At 41.4% G+C, this 23,233-nt stretch overlaps 1 protein-coding gene across 1 annotated transcript in view; it reads right to left on the bottom strand.

The window, feature by feature from the left end:
• Window positions 1-23,233, bottom strand: part of plcl1 (phospholipase C like 1) — a 133,563-nt gene that overhangs the window by 28,478 nt on the left and 81,852 nt on the right. The window contains exons 2-7 of the mRNA XM_085374456.1: window positions 22,144-22,218; window positions 20,080-20,367; window positions 19,675-19,950; window positions 18,154-18,545; window positions 14,246-15,371; window positions 13,056-13,232 (exon numbers count right to left, since the gene is read on the bottom strand). Coding sequence (XP_085230582.1) covers window positions 13,056-13,232; window positions 14,246-15,371; window positions 18,154-18,545; window positions 19,675-19,950; window positions 20,080-20,367; window positions 22,144-22,218 — 2,334 coding nt within the window. The remainder of the gene's footprint in view (window positions 1-13,055; window positions 13,233-14,245; window positions 15,372-18,153; window positions 18,546-19,674; window positions 19,951-20,079; window positions 20,368-22,143; window positions 22,219-23,233) is intronic.

Below are 23,233 nucleotides of genomic sequence, written 5' to 3'. Positions count from 1 at the left end.
CATGTGCGGCTTGGCACTTGTGCTGTACGTAACAAGTCACGTGACGTGACGCTGCGGCTGTGATTGGTTCGGCTCTGCGCTACTTAATTTGGATTGGCTGTTCTTTTTTTTTCTTTTTTTTTTTTTAAAGAGGACAAGAGCGGCGAGGTCTATCGCGATAGTTGAATTTTTCTATCGCGATACATATCGTTATCGTTCTATCGCCCAGCTCTAGCAGAGCCTAAATTATTTCTCACAGTTTTTTGTTGCCTTATGGTTCCAAGTGCTGTCACCAATCTTTGCATTTTGTTATTATCTCATGACACTTGTTTAATCAGCTACCATCTCTCCTATGGACTTTTTAATGTTTACAGTCTCAGATCAACACAGCCCCGCCCTCCAGCACTATCAGCAGCAGGAGCAGCAGCAACCCCTCAACAGCAACATTGTACCCATCAGGTAAAACATCGGCTACGTTTGCTTTGCCTTGTTGCCCATATTAGATTCTTGATGAATGTGTGTTGTTGTTATTCAGCCTGGTTCAATGTGCCCCTTTTTAACTTTGAGCACCCGCCCCTTTAAACCTCTCTGCACGGCCCTGCCTCACAGTGGGAAAAAGCTAGCGTTCATCCTCCAGCTTCACTGTGTTTATGTTATTCTAACATAGCTGTGTCAAAAAAAAAAAAAAAAAAAAAAAAAACATAGCTGTGTCGCTACCATGTAGCACATCCTTATATACCAGCTAGCCCAACTTCAGTAACCCTACCAACGTCACTGCTGTTTAGTTTTCTGTCTTCATTTATGTTGGAAGTGATAGCAGAGCTGTACGTTTTAATTTTTTCAGAAATCTCTCAGTGAGAACATGCAATATCATGTTTAGGTGGAAACTAGCGAGCTAACTTCCTGCTAACTTCTAACTCTGTTAAAGTTAATAAATCCTGTTTTCATGGACGTCTGGATGTTAAACTTAATTGTTGCACCTGGTAAAGCAGCAACGCTGATCATTTTATTAAAGATGAAAGAATTTAGACAGTTTTTAACTCTCAGTGGTGCCACAGTGTTCGTTTGACTTTGGGACCTGAAGAAGATGGAGTTTTGGACCCAGATTACTCCGAGAGGCTCCTGACGACAATCCATCAAGCAGTGCGGCTTCATAGCTTATCAAAGTCTGACTAAAACATTTTTGACAGATTTTTGAGCGCCGTGTACCACATAAAATCGGTTCGAGGTCAGTAAGAACAACCAGAATTCATACATAAGGCGCACTCTCGATTTTTGAGAAATTTAAAGGATTTTAAGTGTGTCTTATAGTACCTCCAATCCCAAATCACTTGACAAAATATTTTTGCAATGAAAATGAGACAAAACGTAAATAAAAAAAAAAAATAAAATAAAGTTTGGTCACTCTTGAATCACACATTTTTGGTTTACACATTTAGTAAGATTTCTAAAATTATATTATGAATTTAGTGTGAACTAAATACACTTTCAATAATGTTTACTGGTTTTTATATCAATAATTCAGCACACCTTTACATTTTCTCACCTCAGTTATTTGTACAGAAATACAGCATCATCTGTACAATATGTATTTGCTCCCAATTTAGAATCCTTAATTCATCTCTTATTAGGTGTAAAAGATAGGCATCATAAAATGTTTACAACAGATAAAAACAATCACTTAGTCAAAGTATTCATCCAATATCATTTCCCATTATAAAGCATCACTCAAAAAGCTACGGAAGCACTACATCAGCATTAATTACACAACACAATAGCAGAAGCATCACAGCAATGCTGCAGTGGGGAGCTGTTTGAAATATTGCACTTCAGATCACACCTTCAGGGGACTTTCGTTCCCCCTCAGTTAATAAGGATATAAGCACACACACACAAACACAAATGAACAAATGAAGCTGGAAGCGAGTCTCTGAATATTCATTCAATGTGCCGGGTAAACACGCTTCACAATAAAACATTATCAGCTTTATCTTGACAAGGCCGGGTACACTGAAACACAAACGAATGCATGCCCCTCTATCTTTGATTGAGAAGGAAACAGAATAAATACCTGCAAGTGCTTTTCCACCAAAGCTTTTTTTTTCATATCTGCCTTCCATTTTCATGTTTTACACTTGCCTTGTTACCATTTTACTACTTTTCTACCTCCACTTGGAGAAAAAAAGGAAATCGGTTGACTTCTAGAGAACGAAAACTGTTCTATGGTAGCTGCAATTTTGACTATCCTGGTGTATATCATCATTATATGACTGTTTAAAAAAAGAAATTGAAAAACATTGTAAGACTAGTGTGAATAACCCCAGACCAGTTTCCATTGCATTTATAAAACATAGTTAAAGAAGCCGTGCCTAAATGAAGGACGCAAACTGTGCCTGACTATAGTCATGTGCCTCAAACTGAAAAAGATTCACTTATTATCAAATTTCCCTCTAAGATGCGCGTGTGCGCAGAAAAAAATCTGCGTTGCGCACAAAAAAAATTCTAACCTGTATTGAAATTAAAGTAAATACGTTAACAATTCTGTTTTGCAGTGTTAGTCAGTGAGTGACTGGCTGCTCCAGTATGGGATTAGAACGATGCCACCTTATCCCATAGTCCAGCCAATCACGCGATTCACATTCGTATACGCAGCTAATCAACGTCGTTGACAGGCTATGACAGCGTCCTTATGTGCCGACACCGATGTTTTAGCTAGCAAAGCTGCGTGGCTGATGTGGAGTGAAGCCACATTAATGACAACGTGTACAGCCATTGGAGATGTGAGCAGGACAGACGGAACAATTGAAAAAGTGTGGACTTTATACCAGTTTTTAAATTGTGTTGATAGGCCACGTAAAACCAGAGTTATGATAAAAATATCTGCAATGTTTAGTTTTCTTCCTGAATACTATCGTTGTTTACATTTACTGCGGGAAGAAACGGTAAAAACTGCGTTTTATAAGGAAAACGCTCGAAAGCACTCTCCGCCTGTGAGCAAAGATGAAACCAAAACACCCCCCACCCTTTCCCATTGGTCGAAAAATGTACCATGTGGACCAATCAAAACATGGCATTTAGTTGTTAAGAAACGGGAAGAAATTTTAGGAGTGACTGCGGTTTTGAGATGAGAGATTTGCAACACAACAAAACTATTCACTATTCATGCTAGTGAATAGTTTTGTTGTGTGTGTCAGAACAATGAGGCGACTGCTGAATGTTACAGGTGTTACAGGAGTGACACATCTCCTGTTGTCAGGCCTGCAGGTATCAGGCTGTTGTTCTCCTTTATCTCATAGTGGACAGAAATTATTTTTTGGAGTGGCACAAATAATTTGTGTGGCATCAAATTTGATGCAGAACAGCTGATTGTTCTGTAAATAGTTTGAAATGTTTATTTAAAAAAACGCCTTGGCTGCATTTTTAGTTAAACAGCTGCAAAAAACTTTGTTGTTTGCATTACTTAGTTACTTTTTTAAAAGAAGTAACTATATAAATAATTGTCCAACATTGGTCATTATATACTGTATTTTGCAGACAGAGAGTTACAGGACTCTCTCCCAGACCACAGACTCAAACTCATAATACAAGTCAGAGCTTTACTAAAAAAAATAAAAGATAAAGTTGTGTTTTCAAAATCGTCGGAGTTCAAGTTATTTTTACTTCCAATAGTGTTAACACACTACACAGGTCATGAACAAGATTTTTTTTTCATCTTCATTGTAAGTGGGCTAAAGCAGTTAATTAAAAGTAGTCTAACATAAATGCTGTAATTTGATTATTTTAATAAACCATGTAAGTTGGATGGATTCGATGCGGGCGTGACCACAGTGCACACGTCTGCTGTTGCTCACAGTGGTCCAAGGGACCGCTCAGGGAGTTTGTGCGTTCACTCAGACACATGAAAAATTAGAGGGAACATTGCTTATTATGTAGTTAAAGGTGCTAATAGGGGCTCATCGCTGATGATGTGGTACTTGTATTTTTATTGTATTGTAGTTCTGGTATGTGTGTCATATTTATTATTCAGTGGAGTGTGTTATGTCAGAATGAAGTCGCAGCTATGGCAAAGCAAAACAGAGTTGACCTCTATCAATACATTCCCAGGCCCTTGAGCCTTTCTAATATTAACCCCAAGTTTCAAACATCAAACAGGCCTTTAAAAGTTCAATGACTGTCCAAAATGCAGTTTCCAAAATTGTCTCTGTTAGGCTGGTTTTAAAGCCAACATTTCACAAAAAGATAGACATATGCAGTATGTGTGTAGCTTAACACCATCATTAGAGGCTAGTAAACATTGTTCAGAAAGAAAATTAGTTTGCATCAATAAGAAGCAGGCACTTTATCTAAAGACATAACTGAGACAAACATCACAGTGCAGGAAAAAGTCTCTAAGGAAGAAACGAGCAAAGAGCCTCTTTAGGATGTGACGCTGCAACCGAGGTAGCAAGAGACAGCTCGAGTTATTTGTCACCCGGCTCATGGTAAAAGTAATGAATAAATGTCACGCTATCCAGATTCGTAGCCAGGAAGAAGGGGTTGTTCACATGGCTGGTCACCCACATGATGGAAAGACTTGCTGTCCCTGGAAACTTGTGCCCAGACATAATAGACACCAAAAAGTTTTGCAAAGCTATACTGAAGTTCAGGAGTTGACGATTTTATAACAAGAACTACTTGCAGGACACAGTCATCATCCACTCTTGGAAAGGTCACTTCTAAGAGGGTTTCCACCTCATCTTATGGAAGAAATGTCCTAAATATCTTACATTTCTTTACCTTTCTTTTATGTCATAAGTTTATTTCAAATGAATCCTTTTTGATTTCTGTATGTTTTCAATATGCTTTTTTTGTTGACCGAGAGTCCCTAAATGCTGATTTATCAGATTGTTAGGTTCTATGATTCTCAAATATCATAGGGTTTCCAGTACAGTCTGTGTTTTACAGTTCTGAAATTTGTGTACTGTGTTTAAAAAACAGGTCTATGCCATTTAAATAAACTCTACCAATTCTGCCAAGAGGAGCGGTCACATAGCTGCCAGAATTGTCCCAGAAACGTGTTGATGGCTAGCTAAAGTGTGTGATCGATATGCACCTTGGTCAGGGCCATTTAACCAAATCTTAATGGGGGTGTATGTATTCTTTTTCCCAGTAGGTATACTTTTGTCCCTGTGTGTATTAGAGAAAAACCTAAAAAAAAACATCTAATTTGTTCATTCAAGTCTTGTTTTTGAAAGTCATTAAAGCATGCATGCATCATGTACAGTCATTCAACCTTGGAACTTTTGACCACAGCATCAAGACTAATTGGTTCCCAATTCATTCTTCTGCCCAACAGCAACCCTGAACAAAACATTTTGAGTCATCCTTATCTGCCTACGTCTCTAAAAGTATCTACTTAATTGGGTCACAGACAGGAGGGCTGGATGGGTATGATGATGCTGAGGTAGAAAAGTTGCATTTCATGAAAACAACAGAACTGGTCGGCAACACAATGTGGGAGCAATAATGTGATATTTGCTCTTAAATGTATATGTGTATATGTATATAAAGGAGCAGTGAAAAAGTCACTAGGTCTTGGCTGCTCTTAAGCTTTGACTGCACTGTTATAAAGAATATACAGTTTTGCTTGTGTGCGTACTTGCAGATCTATCTTTGTGGGGACAAATATAGTTTGTACTCTTTAAGATGATTCTGATTTTAAGAAAAGTTTCTTTGGGAGCTTGCAAAGAAAAGCGTCTGGACTTCTTTAAGTTACTTGAAGATGTTTCACCTCTCATCCGAGAAGCTTCTTCAGTTCTACGGTCAAATGGTGGAGACAGGGCTGGGCGATATGACCCAAAATTCATATCTCGATATTTTTTAGCTGGATGGCGATATAAGATATATATCTCGATTTTTTTTTTTAAAGCCATAAGTTAAGAACAAAAAGAGAGTTCTTAGTCACACTGTGTCCCAGATGTCACACGGGCACTTTTATTTACATACAGCATAGATGTACATGAAGAAATTACTCAAAAATAAATTATCAGCATTTATTAAATAATCATGGTCCATAAATAAAAGAAAATGTTGTTTTTGTGCATAACAAAAAGCTCACAATTGTGCAGTCAAAATGTAAACTAATAGACGCTGAGCATAATAACAAAGAGACAGATTTCACAGCTGCACCACGTCTCTGAACAGGTGCCATTTGTGGTCCTTATACACACACAGTACGTATCACTCCGCGAGGCTCCTCCCCGGTAGCCGTAATCCTCCGACATCAAGCCGTGCAGCTCCGTAGCTTAGCAAAGTCATATTAAAACATTTTTTGACAGATTGCTGAGCGCTGTGTACCACATAAAATCGGTTCGTGGTCAGTAAGCACAACCAGAATTCATACATAAGGCGCACTGTCGAGTTTTGAGAAAATGAAAGGATTTTAGGCCGTGCAGCCCCTCCGGGCTGCATGTCGTTAGCACGGTTAGCTCGTTAGCGCGGTTAGCTCGCTAACACGTTGACGCCGTCCAGCCCCACGCACGGGGCCATCCGCGGTAACTCGCTAACGGAGATTTTCCGCTTTCATCTTGTCATTGCCTTGTCATTGTCAGGTGAAGCTATGGGGGAGGCGGAGTTGTGTTCAGTGAAGGAGAGGCGAGGCAGAGTAACGTTGCGTGGAGACAAAAGTGGACGAAAGAGAGGCAAATCTGCGGCTCCACAAGTATAATTATAACGTAACATAGACTATATCGATATAAACGATATTGTCACATCTTATATCTCGTATGAAAATATATCGATATTTTTAAAAAACTCGATATATCGCCCAGCCCTAGTGGAGAGTCCCAGATATAAACCTAGTGGGAGTAACCCCCCACAGAGGGACAAAAGGACCCCCTGATGATCCTCTAATCGCCTGAGCCAAGGTGTGAAACTGGGCGTGGGTCCCAATCAGCCAGAGTTTCGGGTGTGTTCATTGTGAAACCTGGCCCCACCTTATCATGCGAATTCCTGAGGTCAGATGGCCCAGGATGTGAGTGGGCGTTAAGGCGTCTGGGAAGGGATCTCAAAACTGGATTATAGATGGCAGAGAGTTGGTGTCGTAAACCCCCGCCTCTGTTCAAAGATGGTCGCTCACAGTGGACATAGATGGCTTCTTTCACTCCTCTTTCAAACCATCTGTCCTCTCTGTCCCAAATGTGAACATTGGCATCCTCGAAAGAGTGTCCTTTATCCTTAAGATGCAGATGGACTGCTGAGTCTTGTCCTGTGGAGGTGGCTCTTCTATGTAGCATAGCATAGAAGAGCCACCTCCACAGGACAAGACTCAGCATCAGGGGGTCCTTTTGTCCCTCTGTGGGGGGATACTCCCACTAGGTTTAAATCTGGGACTCCCCACCATTTGACCGTAGAACTGAAGAAGCTTCTCGGATGAGAGGTGAAACGTCTTCAAGCAACTTAAAGAAGTCCAGACGCTTTTCTTTAGCGTCTTTAGAAAAAGCTAAAACTAAGAGGCTTTAGGATCACCTATGTCAGAATGGAAACTGTGTGTTAAGAACTCTTTAATAAGATACCAAATAGCAACTATTAGATAATGAAATAACTTGTCTACTGACATCAAGACAACATTCTGAATTAAATCACTAAAGACAACGAAAAACCATAAAACAGTATAGAGCACTTTTAATGCATTCACTCTCCTTGCTGTGAATAGAACTGCCTAAAAATGTTTTCTTTGCAACATTTAGAATAATTTAGAATCATTTAGGATGAAGGAACTCAACTACACAATGACCAAACTGTTTATGAATGTGTCTCTTTTGCTTTGATCTGGGAGTTACTATGTCTCAGTGGTGTAAATAAAAGCACTAGTTTTATGCATAGACAAGCAGCACAGTGTTTGCATGTCTGTGTGCACGTGTGTGCACGTGTGTGCGCATGCACGTGTGCATGAAACGATGACTCTAATCCCGTTCGCTCTGATTTCAACTTTCTCAATTTTTCAGCAGCATGCCTGTGGCTGAGCAGAGCTTTGACAGTTAATTCAATCAGTTTCAAACCAAATGCTCTTCTTCAAAGCCAGACAATAAGACACAGGACAGTATCTCAACGCAAGACTCAGTGTCCATGCTTACATTATGCTCGCAATAATGCATTCATATTTCTTTTAGTTAGATTTTTTTATACCATATAAGTCATATTTCAGGCCTGGAAATAGTTTTTAAATGAAATGAACAAATCTTTTCTAATTTTCTGCTGAAATAATGTTACAATGTTTTCATAACAATCATGGGAAAAAATTAGGCATTGAGTTGAGGTGAGGGTAAGGTGTGTGCTTTGCAGTGTTGGTTTGTAAGGTATGCCCCTCAGCAAGCTTCTGGAAGCTGGCCAATCAGAAAAAAGTTTAAGTTTAAGAGTGCAGGGTCTTAAAGGGCAGGAGCATAGATCAGTGTTTCCCAACCTTTTTCAGCCACAGCACATATTTCACATTAGAAAAATCACACGGCACAACACCAAACAAAAATGTCACAAAAGCATATTGATTATTTTCCCCCAAACACCAGGTAAAGTAGAATTGGCTCGGTTTGTCCCCAGTATACCTTTTTTGCTTTCTTCTGATCACCACTCATGCTAGGGCCTTCATCTGGGTCGGAGTTTTCTCCAGGATCCAGGTCAGACTGACTACTTTTTCTTTTAAAATATTTATCTATTGCTATTATGCGCTGCGTTGTCTCACTCGCAGCATGACTATTATGTAATTTCTTCTTCGTCTTCTTCTATTTTACTGGCAGTTGGCAACCAATTTAATTAGAGCAGGTAGTTGTACTGCCCTCTAGTGGAAGAGAATGTAATTGTTCTGCCCGTTACTCACCCCGATCGCTTAGATTACTAGTCAGGAGGAACCAGAGCACACCTATGTGCCGCTGCACAGTGGTTGGGAAACACCACCCGGCTCCCTCCCACAGTCCAAAGACATGCACCTAGTGAGTATAGGTTAACTGGAGACTCTAAATTGCCCATAGGTGAATGTGAGTGCAAATAGTTGTCTGTGTCTATATGTTAGCCTGCGACAGACTGGCGACCTGACCAGGGTGTACCCCGGGATAGGCTCCAGCGCCCCCACGACCATGAAAAGCATAAGTGGAAGAAAATGGGTGGATGAAGTATGGGTAACTGATGACCTAAGCCTCACAGGGTTAACAGAAAGCTACTGATACAACAGCCCCCACAGGAGGTTCTTCCAGCCCTGCAGATGACGTCTACAGCTTTGTTAGAGCCTCTTCACATGGAGTTACTCACTTTGCCTGCATTGGCCATCCTATGAGAATAAATTTCAGTGGGTTGATTTTATAGAAATTGTCTAGTTTCTCAAATAATGCATGCTTAGCTTGTGGCTAAAATGCAGACACCAAGGACAAATGGTTACTTATGTTATACTTCTTTGAATTCCACTTTCCTGAAGGGTGCGCGTGTAGCTGGTGCATTATAGAGTAGTAACACAAAAACAGGGCACGCTGAGAGCCTTGTGCTCATCATCTGATAATTAAATTTACATCACTTATACACAGTTAGGCACTAGCTAGCTATAAACAGCTACAACAATGTACTGTACATTACTACTTTTTAAAATGAGAGGGTTCAAGTTTTGAATTTTTTTTTTTAAAAAGCTTCTACCAACATGTTTTCACTTGTTGGATTTCTGACAAATGAAACGCACCCCAGTACTCACGACTGGTGAATGTCAGCCTGAAATTTTCTATTAAGACATACGAGAGCAAAGGGCTGACACCACACTTAACCACACACCATGAAATCAACTGTGTCTGATTGTGAGCAGCTGCTCTTGAAGGCCAGCTTGCATGTTAGTAGGGTCCTGAATTTACATGGCGCACTGCCCTTCAGTTCCTTGCTTAGTTTTGGGTTACAGTCTCTAATGCTAATGAGACTAAAGACTCTGGCAGTGTACACTGTAAGCATAGAGCCCCTGGTCAGTTTTGTCCAGTGACAAATCCAATAAAGTCTTTAGCAGTGATGACAAAAAGGGAAAAGCCACTGTGAGTAATTTCATCGTGGACAGAAAGCAAGAAAAATCAAGAAAGAATGTAATCTCAAGTACAGCTTTATTTCATTGCCCAGCTCTGGTTTTACAGACAGCTACGGTGTAACATGTCAAATGCTATTCCAACATTATTCAAACCAGCTGACCTCAGTTTTTAGCAAACCTTTTGACAGTTGCTACATGGACAAATCAGACAAATAAAAGAACTGCTCAAAACAGAGTCAAACAACTATGTGGACATTTCAGAATCCAGCACCAGATCAACATTCCCCAACACATTTTGCAAACATACAGCTTGTTTCTATGGTCAGGCGTGATCCATGTGGGCATCAGATAAGATGATTTTCGACACTGTTTGCCTTGCGTGACTCTCTAACAGGCTCCTTTTCCTAGTTTTGTTCCCCTTAGGTGGTTTAAACCACCTTATCTGTCATTCACTGTCAAAATCAGCTGGCAACAATAGGCTTATCATGGCAATACTGGCCCAGATAAGTATGGCATCTCCTCTATTTATTTCAGTTTGTTCATGTTTTTGTGAACACTGTCATTTCATGAAGAAAACCGTGAGAAAAGGAATATATAAGAAATCAATCCAAACAAGCCGACTCACATGATTTCAGCCAAGATCAGGTTAGTGTGTGGTAAGACACTGATACTGGCGTTGTAGGTATGTCGTAGTACACATGCAGCACTTACTAAAATGTAGTAACAAAACTGAGTTAAGACTGGAGTCAGACTTTTGTCTCACCTGGCCATGAAGATATGAGTATGAGTATGCAGAAGATCCAAAAATAGCTCAATTCAGGCTTAAGAACACTAAGGCTTCATAATGCTGCATTTTTCTATTATAGATATGACATATAACAATTTTAGATGGCAAAATTAAAGGCAAATTGCAGTTGAGCTAAGAGTAGTCGCTGCTTTATTGTTCTTGGCAGCACATGGGGACATGGGGAAGTGGTTTTCTCTAACAATTCTGGTTAACCTTTTGCTTCATTTAGCAACCATAGCAACATATTTTGTTTGCAAAAGCAAAGCAACACTTACACTCTCACCAATGTCGGTGCAGGAGGGGGCTTCATTTGATTCCTGAAGACCTGAATCTAAGCTCATTTTAACTTGACACCGATGTGTAGCCATGTCGGCATGGTGATTTCCCTTAATTAAAGACTTGTTACTGAATCATAAATCGTCTGTCGATATTTATGATAAATAAAGTCCAGCTGAAGACCTGATATATAGATATATAGATGTTGATATACTCACCATTTATCTGTCAGCTCACTGTGAGCAGCAAAGAAAGAAACTGAAGCTGTTCGTAGCCTCGTTGTGAAGAATGATCTCTTGTCGATCACCAGAATGAACTTTGGTCTAAGCGTTAAACTAACAGGATAATAACATTGTGTACGGCTGGCCCACCACCAAAGTTGCCTAATGTAGCACTCAGATGAAGGTATCATTTTAAATGGGACACAGCTACATCTCATGCATATGCGTTCTCAAATCTCATTTTATGTCATCTCCTGCCAAAGAGAGTGCAATTGCTGTCTCTTGATTACAGGTATTATGTCCTTCTTTTTCAGTCCTTAAGGACGTACATTATGTCTGCAGGGAGCTACATACACATGTGTATATCGTGTGATTGCAGAGCACATATCCGTGGCGACAGCTTATGATTATAGCTCAGACACAGTAATGCAAGCCGCTGTCAGCAAAAGGTACCAAAAAAGCGCCATCAGCCAGTCATCAAGTACCATCTCCCATGATAAATTCACTGCATGCATAAGTGCATAATACATAATATTATCTCATTTATATCTTGATCTTGACTCTCCTCCAATTAAGCACTCTGGACTTTAGTTTTAAGCAGGTGCAGTCCAAATAAGAACAGACATAAACCTCTCTGAAATCATATGAGACTCCTTTATGTGTTGACATTTTCCTCTTCATATCAATGCATAATCTAGGACACACCACATCGCACATTAAAATGCAACTTTATGCAATAAAATCGGAGTCTGGACAGGACCAGATTAGTGGATGATTCTTGATCATGTCATGCTTCAAACTCCTTTTCTTTCTCACTGTAATCTCACTGAATTGAAACCTCTGAAGCATCCTGCGCTCCATTAAACGTCTCCAGGCTTACTTTCTTTTTTTAGGAAAAACCAACCCAAACAATCTTCTCTACAAAATCAAAATAATATTATGCAGTCTATAAGCAGGATTATTATAAGGCGCTGAAGCGGTTATGTAAATGGCTTAAACTATGGCTTTCTCAGTGTTTGCTGTATAGTCAATGGTGTGCAACTCTCAATATACTCAAATAATGTGACCTGGGAGAAGGTCTGTTATCCTAATGGTGCACCAAAATCTTTTTAAAATATCAGTGAAAAGGTCACTCCAACTGTATGATTTTTATTCCACCCAGCAAAAACTAACTGAAAAGACAACTTTACCAACATCATTAGAGGGATATCAGGATTTTGTCGCTGTTTTGCATCGGCTTCATTTTTTTAGGCACAGAGGTCACAGAGGTCATGCTGCTTCATCATGGTGAAAAAAAATTGCCTGGTTGAAAGTGTAAGCCATATGACGAAGTGAATAACATCCATTTCCAAACAGCAGGTAATCGTTTTAAGCACTAAACTGCCAGTCATGGATGCAATGCCAGCCTGGAAATGCTGACTTTTTGCTTTAAGTATGGCTCTGTAGATGTGTTTAGATGTCAATTAAATTAAAGAATCCCAATTTTAGCCTACATACCTGCTATCGAGACATTGTTTGGACAACAGAAAGTTACCCAGAGGAAACATGAAGTTTAGGTTAAAATGCAGCTGATTCACATCAAGAGGTAAATGCAGTTCAATAAAAATGGGAACTATCTATTAATGATCTTAATTACATGAATTATATATAATATTGTTGACTGTTATTAATGAAGCCGCTCACTCCTATTATATTCCCAAAAAATGTAATAAATAGAGAGCAGCAGCAAACATTTCAGCCAGTTTCATAATGTAGTAACATAACTTACTTGAAACTCGAACGTCTCATCAAACAGTGGGTCATCCTGGTTCTGAGCAGCAGTGCGAGTCCGCTGCTCAGCACAGTCAGCTGGTACTCCATGCAGCTCCAGAACCACATATGGGTCAATAACCTCTCCTTTAGCCCCTGAACCCTGGGGCTTGGGTAGGTTATGGGCACTGATAATCTGCAGAGTAAAACACAAGCAGCTTATGTTAAATTTGTTTTACACTTTCGCGTTTTAGTGTATTTAGAGCAGGGGTCTCAAACTCACGGCCCAGGGGCCACGTCACCCCTGCTTGTATATTGACCTGAAGAAATATAATGCAATTTGGCCCTTGAAGTGACTTTTTCTGTGAGGGAGGATTTGTTTGTTGTTGAGTCCAATGTTAAAATAAGTTCTTTAAAAAGCAAAAAATGATTTAATGTGAAGGCAACATGAGGACAAACTTGTTGTTAGTTATTTGTAGAGAAAACAGTTTTCACTGGCAGTCACAAACTAATGTGTACACTTATGTCTGCATTTTTATTTTGTTAAATACAAACAAAATTATAATTATATAATTATAGTGCTGCCACGTGTCCGGCCAGAAAGAGGGTACCAATTTGTTTATCTGGTAGTTCAATGAAAGGCTTCAGTTGAGAGTGAGAAGAAAAAATGCTTTCACGTTTGCAGTTTTGTCTTGTTATAGAATATCTGAAACTTACAAAAAAACAAACAAAACACTGCATTTTCAGAAATATTTGTGGATGTCTTCTTTGTTTGCTTGTTTTTTTGTACTACTTGAACACTAAAGTGGCTCTCACATGAGGATGACAGTGCCAGCAGTGTCCCACAGCTCTTTGACGTTTGAGACCCCTGATTTAGAGGGTTGAACAATGTAATGTAATCTAGTTTATTTTAATTTAATCTCTGTTACAATGCTCATAAAAAAGGGTTTTGCTTGTGGCAAACATTGCTCCTATGGGCAATTTAGGATCATCAACAAACTTAACCCCACTAACTGCCTGCATTCCAGCTACCATAGGGCGAGAGGCAGGGTACACACTAATGCAGGGCTAACACAGGATACTGAATCGAATAGAGAGCAAAAGTACATATCCCGATTGCCACAGGTTAGAGTCATCTCATCACCTCAGAGGGTTAGTGCGACAGAATGAAAAATGTAATGTTGGGGAAAAACAGAGTAACATCTAGACCTTAATACGAAGGGTCTGAGGTGGGACACCTGGCACGCAGCCCTGCGTGTGGGCACTGAAATACGACACTTCATCCCGCATCACGGCAGGTCGGAGAACATAACCACAGCCTCCGTTCTGTGTGAAGCGGCCTCGGTGAAGGTCCAACATTGCGCCAGGGGTCTGTTGATTTAAGGCCACAAGTTGGACTCCTCCTTTCCAGTACCCTTGTGGGTTAGGGTTGCTGGAGTCCAGACGCACGGAGCTGGGTCGTACTCTGGTTAGGGTGCGCTTGGTAAACATAACAAGGTCCTCTGGGCTTTCACTGGTCAGCCGTCCAGCTTCTCCTTCGCCTAAAGAGCACAGTGTCCAGTAAGGCAGCTCGGGAGCCACCGGTGTGCTGGGAGAGGATGGACTACTGGGGGGAGTCTGCTGCTGAGCCTGCTTGTGACTGGCTCGCTGGGCATAGAAGCTACGACTTCCAGTTCGAGCAATAGCCACCAGGTCTGACAGCTCTTTGTGGAGACGGAGCTTCCTAGGTTGAGAGGGTGGAGGCACCACCAAGACCACACCCAGTTCCTCCTCACCGGGTATTGTCATTCTTCTTCCTGCCAGAGGTCCACCTCCGCCTATCTCCTCATCTTCCTCAGACACTTCCCCATCACAGCCTTCATGGTCTGGAGGGAGTTTCTTCCCCACTATAACAATGCGTCCCTTAAGTTGTTCAGGCGAGGGTAAGGTTGTAGCTCGTCCTCCCAGGCTGACCGGCAGGGCTTCTGGAGTGTAAAGGCGTGATCCAAACACCTTCCTCAAGCTCTGTGCCATGGTGTGCTGCTGGTCTGGGGAGCAACGGTGACACAGGTACAACAAAAGAGGGTACTGAGAGGTCAGGAAGGCGTATTTATTGACCACCTCCAGAGCAGAGCGGATAGTGACTGGTGCATGGTGGTGGTGATGATGATGGTGATGATGATGGTGTCGTGGGATATCAGGCCCATAGTCAACCCCGAGCAAAGGCTCCCCCTCTGGGCCATCAGTTACTCCCAACTCCAGGCATCTGCAACCAGACTGCAAGGCTTTGATCAGTCCTCCAAGATCTGCTCTTCCATGGACCTGGTCATCCAACAGGTAGGAGCGGTATGAGGTGCTGAGGGTGAAAAACAAATCAACAATAAATCATTCAGCAACACAAATCATGTGTCATTTTAATATTACTAACATTTAATTCAATGTTCAATGATCTTTTTCTTGAAAAACATAGGCAAGAGGGAAAAATATACAGAAATCAATAAACTTTCTAAAGGCTTAACAGGCAGTCATGATTTCGGAGCGTTAACGCTACTCCATTACTGGGACGCTTAGCAAGTGCAGTGTTTCCACCAGCACCAGGTCCTTGCCAATAGAGCCATAGACCAGGGATTTAAAACCTGTCAGACCAACCTGAGCACCACCTAGGAAAGTCTATAATTTAATGTCCCACACACGGATGCTGGAGTGCTCATCAGGAACTCAAAAGGAGACAACGCTGGAGGCCAACTCCAAGGCAGTCTCACAAGTTACCATCAAGTGTTAAATATACCAAGGTGATGGACTGTCCCACTGCTGTTGTGCATTTGCCTCTGTGGCAGGGTGTGTGGCTCATCTGCATGGGAGGGGTGGAGCAGTCGAGGCTGAACCACACAGCTGTTCTTCATCACCTGGTCATGCCTTTCCTATTATTTGCCAAGACCTGTGGTGTGGAGGGAAGAAGGCAACTGGAAAGCTGCTCTGATAAAAGCATGAAGGACACTGAAAATAAAGACTTGCAACGCAGTGTGCTTCGGGTCCTTATGTTGTAATCCCCTCAATCAGCTCTTTTCAAAAAGTTGATAGGGATATAAATTAAGAAGTTTAGTGTCCATTAGACACTTCTGGGACATGGATGGCATCAAGCTGCATGCCAGGAGTGACTGATCCACCTCACCAGGATCTACAGTGAGGACATTTGGATGTCATTTGGACTGGATAAGTGTAGCTGAATGGCTGCAAATAGAGGGAAGGTAAAGGGTTGGAGCTGTCCATAAGAAGACTTATGGAGCTACAAGTACCTGGGTGTCTCACAGACCCACGGGAAGCATGATGAAGGTGCAAGGTCAGCACAGCCAAATACCTCCAGAAGGAAAGACAGGTACTGGAAAGCTAGCTGAATGGTAGAAATAAGAGCCAAGGAGGCAGAGGAGGAGATGGATGCCATCAGTGGCATCTATTTCCTCAAAAGAACTCCTTACAATGCGTGGAGCTCCACACGAAGTCCAAGACCTCAAGAGCAAGGATTAGAGCCAAAACATGAAACATCCACAAATACATCACCCCCAAGGTGAGCCATTCCAAGAGTGCCTCAGGCAACTGAAAACAGCGGGTGATGAGAAAGAGGAAGAGGAATGACCAATCCCCTGCATGGGATGTACCATCGACAGACAAAGGAAGTGCCTGACATTCTACCAGTGGCTAGAAAAGGCAGAGCACCTGATCCACAGAAGCAGGAGTCTACCACAGCCAACAGGACCCAAGTTGCAGGTTGTGCAAAGGTGCCCAGAGAATATCCAGCACATGGTAGCAGGATGTAGGATGCAAGCTGGGATAGTGTCTCCACTCAACAGCAGCAACCGGGCCTTGCTGAAGAGTGTGTTTATTGAAGGACAAGCACTGTGGAATTCCCAGTACCAGTGTCATTGTGAGTTTTTGACTGTCCTGCTGAGTTTTCTGCCTCCTCCTCTCAGCCACTGAATACAACCCACATTACAGCAGCCAGCCTTGAAAAAGCAACCAGTCCCTGAATTAATTCAGAGTGGCATACAGACATGATGTAATAGTGTAACAATGTGGCTTTAACTGGTTTTAAATGAAAATTTAAAGTAGTATACATGATAATGTGTTAAAATATGCAGTCTACAACATTTTTACAACGCACATTTTGCTCTATGGTGTTATTAAAGGCCATTTCTAGATCTTCAAACTGGCTGCTCATTTTATACACTCTGACTAGTTCTGACTAGCTTCACCTCAGAGGTGGGGACACTTGTTTCATTCGTCTAAAAACATAACAAATATGTAATTCCACAAAAACATATAGCATGTAAGCCCCTTGGCCTTAAAGTAATGTTTACTTGCTTTCTCACCAGGTGTTTTGACCTGTAATGGCAATGTACATTTCCAGTAGAAAATCACCTGCAATCCCACTGAAATTGTGACAACATGCTAATTTGCGTCAAATCGCCTTTGCTAACCTTTTAGCAAAATACGAGTCTTCATCGCCTGTGACATCCAGAACACAAAAACTAATTACAATCAAGAAAGCACTGGAACACACTAGGAGCATGACACAACTGACCTTAAAGCTGAACACAATTCAAACTGAGCACACTGCAAGTAAGACTTTGTAAAACAGGAAACAGACAGAATTACATCACCTCTAATAAAAACAGAAGCTGGAACTAAGCACTAAAGACTCACAATACTAAAGAAGCACATGAAGTAAAAGTAAATCAAACAGAATACTTCGATGTAAAAGACCCAGAACCATGACAGCTGCGAGTTTTACACTGGACAGAGTAATGTTGAAATGTTTTGCGCACCTGTAACTAAAACGTGTTCCTTGTGGTATTTGTTTGGTGTTGAGATGTACTCTTAAGCCCATCAGATTTGCAGGGGGTTTGCATAACTATACTTATATATACAGTACATTTAACAGCTCACCTCATTTTCTGGTGTAGAAATCATTTCTGGTTTGTTTGTTTGTTTGTTTGTTTGTTTGTTTGTTTGTTTGTTTGTTTGTTTGTTTGTTTGTTTGTTTGTGCACTCCTAGTTTTTTCTTTAACTGGTTCAGAAAAAGAACCCTTTTAATTTTGTTTGTTTTTTTAAAAGATGTCATGTTGATCTGTTTGACTCACCTGATGTAGTAGTGGGACAGAGGCATGTTCATATCCTGGCAAACCCCTAGTTGCTCTGGGTCAAGCAGCTGGCATTCTGGAGACTGCAGGTAGCGGGCAAATCCATCCAGACCCAGCAGCCCTCTCTCCTTGCCTTGAGCAGAGGGCTCATAACGCCTCAATAGTTCCCAGCAGCCCTCAGTGGTAGCCAGAGACAAACCCTGCTCTGTCTCCAAGAAGAGCCGGAGGTCCTGAGGGTCCAGACACTCGCGGTCTTTGGACAGTTGCACCATTAGGAAGTAGACATCTGGCCGTGTGCAAAGCTCGCAGAAGGCTTCCTCAAATTCCTCACGTGTCACGTGGGAGGTCAGCTTTTCCTTGCTGCGCTGGATCTCCTTGAAACGGAGACGCACCTGAGGAAAAACAAAGCGGAAGTGGATGAAAATAGGAAAGTGTGGACAGTTAATTAAGCAAGAACTTCAGTTATTATGTCTCATTCATTCAGTGAAGTTGGCAAAGAGGATTACATTTTACTTGTCTTTTTTCATTAAGGATATTAAAGCGAGCCACATTCAATTATATAACACAATGTAGCCATCGTTTCTGTCTACTCTGAATTCTCCTTTCTGTATCTTCTGTGTTCTCGCCCATGTGTGCCAGTGCAGACATTTATATTCTCTAAGTTTCCTAGCTTAGTCTGTGTGTAAGCAAATAAGGCACGAGGCAGGGAAAGGGAGAAGGAGCGGTCCTGCGTGAGGCAACAGCAATCCAAAAGAGAAAAGCAGAACAGCCACAAATCCGTCATCAAGAGGGATTAAATGTCCTATTGCTCCAATCAATGTTATTTGGAAACACATCACTTAGCTGTGATTGTAGCTGAACATGTCGTTCTGAAATGCAGTCCTGATTGCAAAGAGCTTAAATGATGATGCTGTTTTTTACAATGTGTAAGTTCTGTTAATGCACAATATCTCAGCAGCTCTGGGGGTTAGCATTATGGGTATAAAACCTAGAGCAAATCGTTATGACAGAACTCAAATGTTCCAGTTATTTCTGAGTCAGTAAGCTTTGTGTGACAGCCTCCTTCTCAACTTTCTCTGTTCAAAGATTTAAAGATCATCAGGCTCCATATTTTCTGTTTAATTCTGCAGATTTAATGTGCAACACAAACACACTAGAGTTTCAGTTTTAGTGAACAGCAGCTGTGGTTTTTCTACAGTTTTGACCCTCACTTTCCTAATAGTATAGCCAACAGTTATGGAGCAATATTAGCAGTCATCTGATATCATATCCTTGATTATAGAACCAAAATAATTCTCTTTTTGCTAGGTTTTTGGTCTCCACCAACTTCCAAAGGAAATCTGGCTTGTGCTGCTCTGATAATGTCTGAAGGCAGTCTCTAACTCTGTCTGTGTAGCTGGAGCTTACTGTTACTCTTAAGTCAAAGAAAATACAGCTTCAGATAAGAATACATTTATGCACTGGTGGTGCTTCATATCTAATACTGCAAGTCAAGTTTCTGTGGTATTACATATTTGTCACCTTGGCCTCCTTGATACCAGGGCACAGTTTGCAGATGGTGGCGACTGCTACGTCCTCTGACACGATCCCGTAGCCATCTTCATCGACCTGGGCAAACTCTGCTGTCAGCCACTCGCTCCTCATCTTGCTTCCCAGGCTTCCTTCAACGGCCACCCCCCCTCCTCCTGCTACACCTCCCCCAGCCCCTCCTACGATGGAAGGATGAGCCAGCAGGTAACGAAGGCCTGTTACCCAGATGTTGGCCACATCAGCTGACAATGCCACCAAGTCTAGAGACTGTAGGGAAACATGGATAACTGGTTTAATGGCTGGGTGTACACTAGTGATTTTCTTCGTTTATATGTTTATACACAGATGTTTTGACACTATTCTTCTGCTGACACACATTTCTTTTTCCATTCTTACCTGGTAGTCATCTCCATGTATGATAGAGAAGGCTGCTTCTTCAGCCAGATGTTCGGAGAGAGGGCCATTGTGGAGGAAGGTCTCGGTGCTCTTCCCAGTGCGGACCTCACGAATGCTGGAAACGTCAAGCCGAGCCCGGTCTCCATCTTTCTTGGATGGCTCCCAGCGTAAGCAGCTCAAGTCTGGATCCAGTGTGTAAAAACGACAGTAAACCCTAGAATTGGGCCGGATCTTCTTCAGTTCACACCCTCCCTGCATGAACGCCAAACAGTCGGCTGCACTGCTGACCTGGAAATTAAAATCACCAAAAACACGTTACTGTCCACACGTGAATTTTCTTTATTCCAGACAAAATATACTTTCAATTTATTGGAATATGTCCTATTAATGTCTCTGTGTCGGATATTAATCTGGTAAGGAAAAGGAAGAAATTGTTAAACAGGAATGGTTTTACAGGTGGAGACAGCTGACATTTATTCCCCCTCGACTTTTATGTTTCTTCACTGGTTTTGCATTTAGCTGGGTTAGTTTCGCTATTGGTAGAATGAGGCCATACCTCGACCCTACAGAGGTTGCAGCTCCTTTCTCCTTTGGCAGGTTTGCTGTGTCTCCTAGCACAGTCAAAAGAGCATGGAGGCTATAGTAGGAGGCAGCCAGTTACTCTAGGAGAGCTGGACAGATAGGAGACTGGTCCTGCTCAAGGGTTATGGACGTATCAGCAGCACCAGTATCAGCTGCTTTGTGCAAGGAGGAACAGGAAGAGCACCGCCTGAGCTAAGTTCAATAAGGTCTCACATCTGTCCGCTCCCAGGTGCTGCCAGCTAAATCTAAGCCTTATCACTCCCACTTTCCCACGCTGTAAAGTTGTTTGTGTCCAATCACCTTCTCCCGGCCTTGCTCTCCCTGCTCTAATCCCTTTCACAGCTGGGATTCTGTTCCCCTGAGATGGGCCAAACACCTATCTATACTCTGTCTCTTAATAAATCATGTTCATTCTTTGTAATGATCTCTCCTTATTGAAATGACCTCCAGCAGGACACTGGTGTGAAAGTCTGTGACCAGACAATCAAAAAAAGACTTCATGATGTCCTCTACTGGGCCGTGTGTCTCATCTATGAACTTTGTCTGTTGTCTTCCTTTTTCATCCTGCCTCCCAGCTCCATCGAGGGAGCCTCGACCCTCACATACATCCCTGCCTCCTGGATTTATTCAGCAGTACTACAGTTGGTACCGTATCATATGCTTTCTGCAAAAAGACAGTGCAACACCTTCTGAACTTCTTTCCTTCTTGATCAAAAGTTGGATATGTAATGCTCTTTCTTGGCATAACCTTCATGATTTAACATGAAATCATTTCTAAATGTAATACTAATACAGTACAGTAGCCTAACACATTTTTCTGCTTCCCTACAGAGCAGCAGCATACCCCCCCCCCCCCCTTTTTTTTTTCAAATGGTACCCACATCTGTAAGTCTCTTTACAGGGAGGGACACATCTTTTTTCATTTTCATTCATCTACAGTAACATCTTCTAACTGTGGGTGATGCAGTTGACGACAGCCAGGTTAGTTTTGATGTTTTCACAGAGGAGTGTCGCTGCTTCCTTCTATCGGCTCATCATAACAGCTACAACATCAGTTGCAACACCAGCAAATTTATGGCCCAGTGTGTGGCTGAGAGTCACTAGTGGCAACACGCCCTTGGTTCTGGTACAGCACCATGTGTCTCATGTAGACGGCAATAGATTTGATATTTATCACCATTATTGCAAACAGGTGGCATATAAGTGCCTACTTGAGCCAGTTCAAGGGAAAACTAATAGCCATCTGACTGTCTGATTGCTGTATAATCCCTGTTTTATCGTGGTCTTGGCACACCAAAGTAAATGTGAAGACAGTGACTGGACTGAGTGGTCAGGCAAGGAGATCACAAGTTGACTGCAGTCTACAGGCATTGTTTTCCCTAATGTAACTGTAATGTAACTTCCCTTGAGATAATCAGAATTCCCTTTAAGATTCTGCTTAATCTATGTGAAACTGGTTTTGATCATTTATTTCCAGTTTACCTTCTTTTCAGAGGGCATACTACTGAAGGACACCGTCTTCTTCCTGCCTCCGCCCACCTTTTGCACTGAGGGGTCCTGAAGAAAGACAAAGACAGATGGGCTGAAGGTCAAAATGAGAAGCATCAACATGCAGGATGTACACAGTCATAACAGTCATAAGTCAACCTGGAAAATTAGGATTGGGAGAGAAGTCCCTCCTGGTACTCCTGATATTCCAGGGAAAGGTGGAAAATCTGTTTTCCTTTCAACAAATCTGAGGCATGGCTTAAGAAAGACCTGGGACATGAAAAATATTCACTGGTAGGAAAATATTCAACGTTTTGAGCATTTTGAGCAGTGGAGAGGCCGAGGGCAGCAGAACTAACATAGAAATACTGTTATTTCCCTTTTGTTACAACACACACACACACACACACACACACACACACACACACACACACACACACACACACACACACACACACACACACACACACTTTCTGGACAATGTTTTTGCACAACACTGGTCACTATATTCTTCATTTCCAGTTAATACTTGTACAGCTGCTGTTATTGTGTATATATTTATTTATATTTAGATTTCTTCATACATTCTTATATAGTTCTATATTGTGTATTGTGTATTTTGTTGTACAGTTATTTTATTTTCAACTTTAATTTATATATTTTATCTTATTCTTCCCAGTTAAATTTACCCTTCATTCTAATTTGTGTTGTACAGTTATTTCATTTTTAACCTTAATTTATATTTTATTCCTTCCTAGTTAAATTTACCCTTTTTAATTTTTCATATTTATTTCCTATCTTATTCATAGCCTTTCCTTTTTTTGTTTTCTTTAGGTCACGAGCAGTTGTCCAAGCATTTCACTACATATCGTACTGTGTATGACTGTGTACGTGACAAATAAAATTTGAATTTGAATTTGAAAAACACACACACCTGTTTTGAGCCCTGCTGGGATTTTGAATTCCTGCCTCTGTCTTTGTGTCAGACTGATTGGCAAGTTCATGTGCAAATGTCATTGTTTACTTTCATTAGAGCTACTGCAAGGAATTTTTAACGAAGGTCCCGACAATGGCTTGTCTCTGA

This window comes from Diplotaxodon limnothrissa, linkage group LG16 (assembly GCF_057381915.1).
Source record: "Diplotaxodon limnothrissa isolate DT_005_m linkage group LG16, D_limnothrissa_male_GT1.1, whole genome shotgun sequence".
Classification (NCBI taxonomy): domain Eukaryota; kingdom Metazoa; phylum Chordata; class Actinopteri; order Cichliformes; family Cichlidae; genus Diplotaxodon; species Diplotaxodon limnothrissa.
This window is presented reverse-complemented; position numbering and strand designations above follow the sequence as displayed.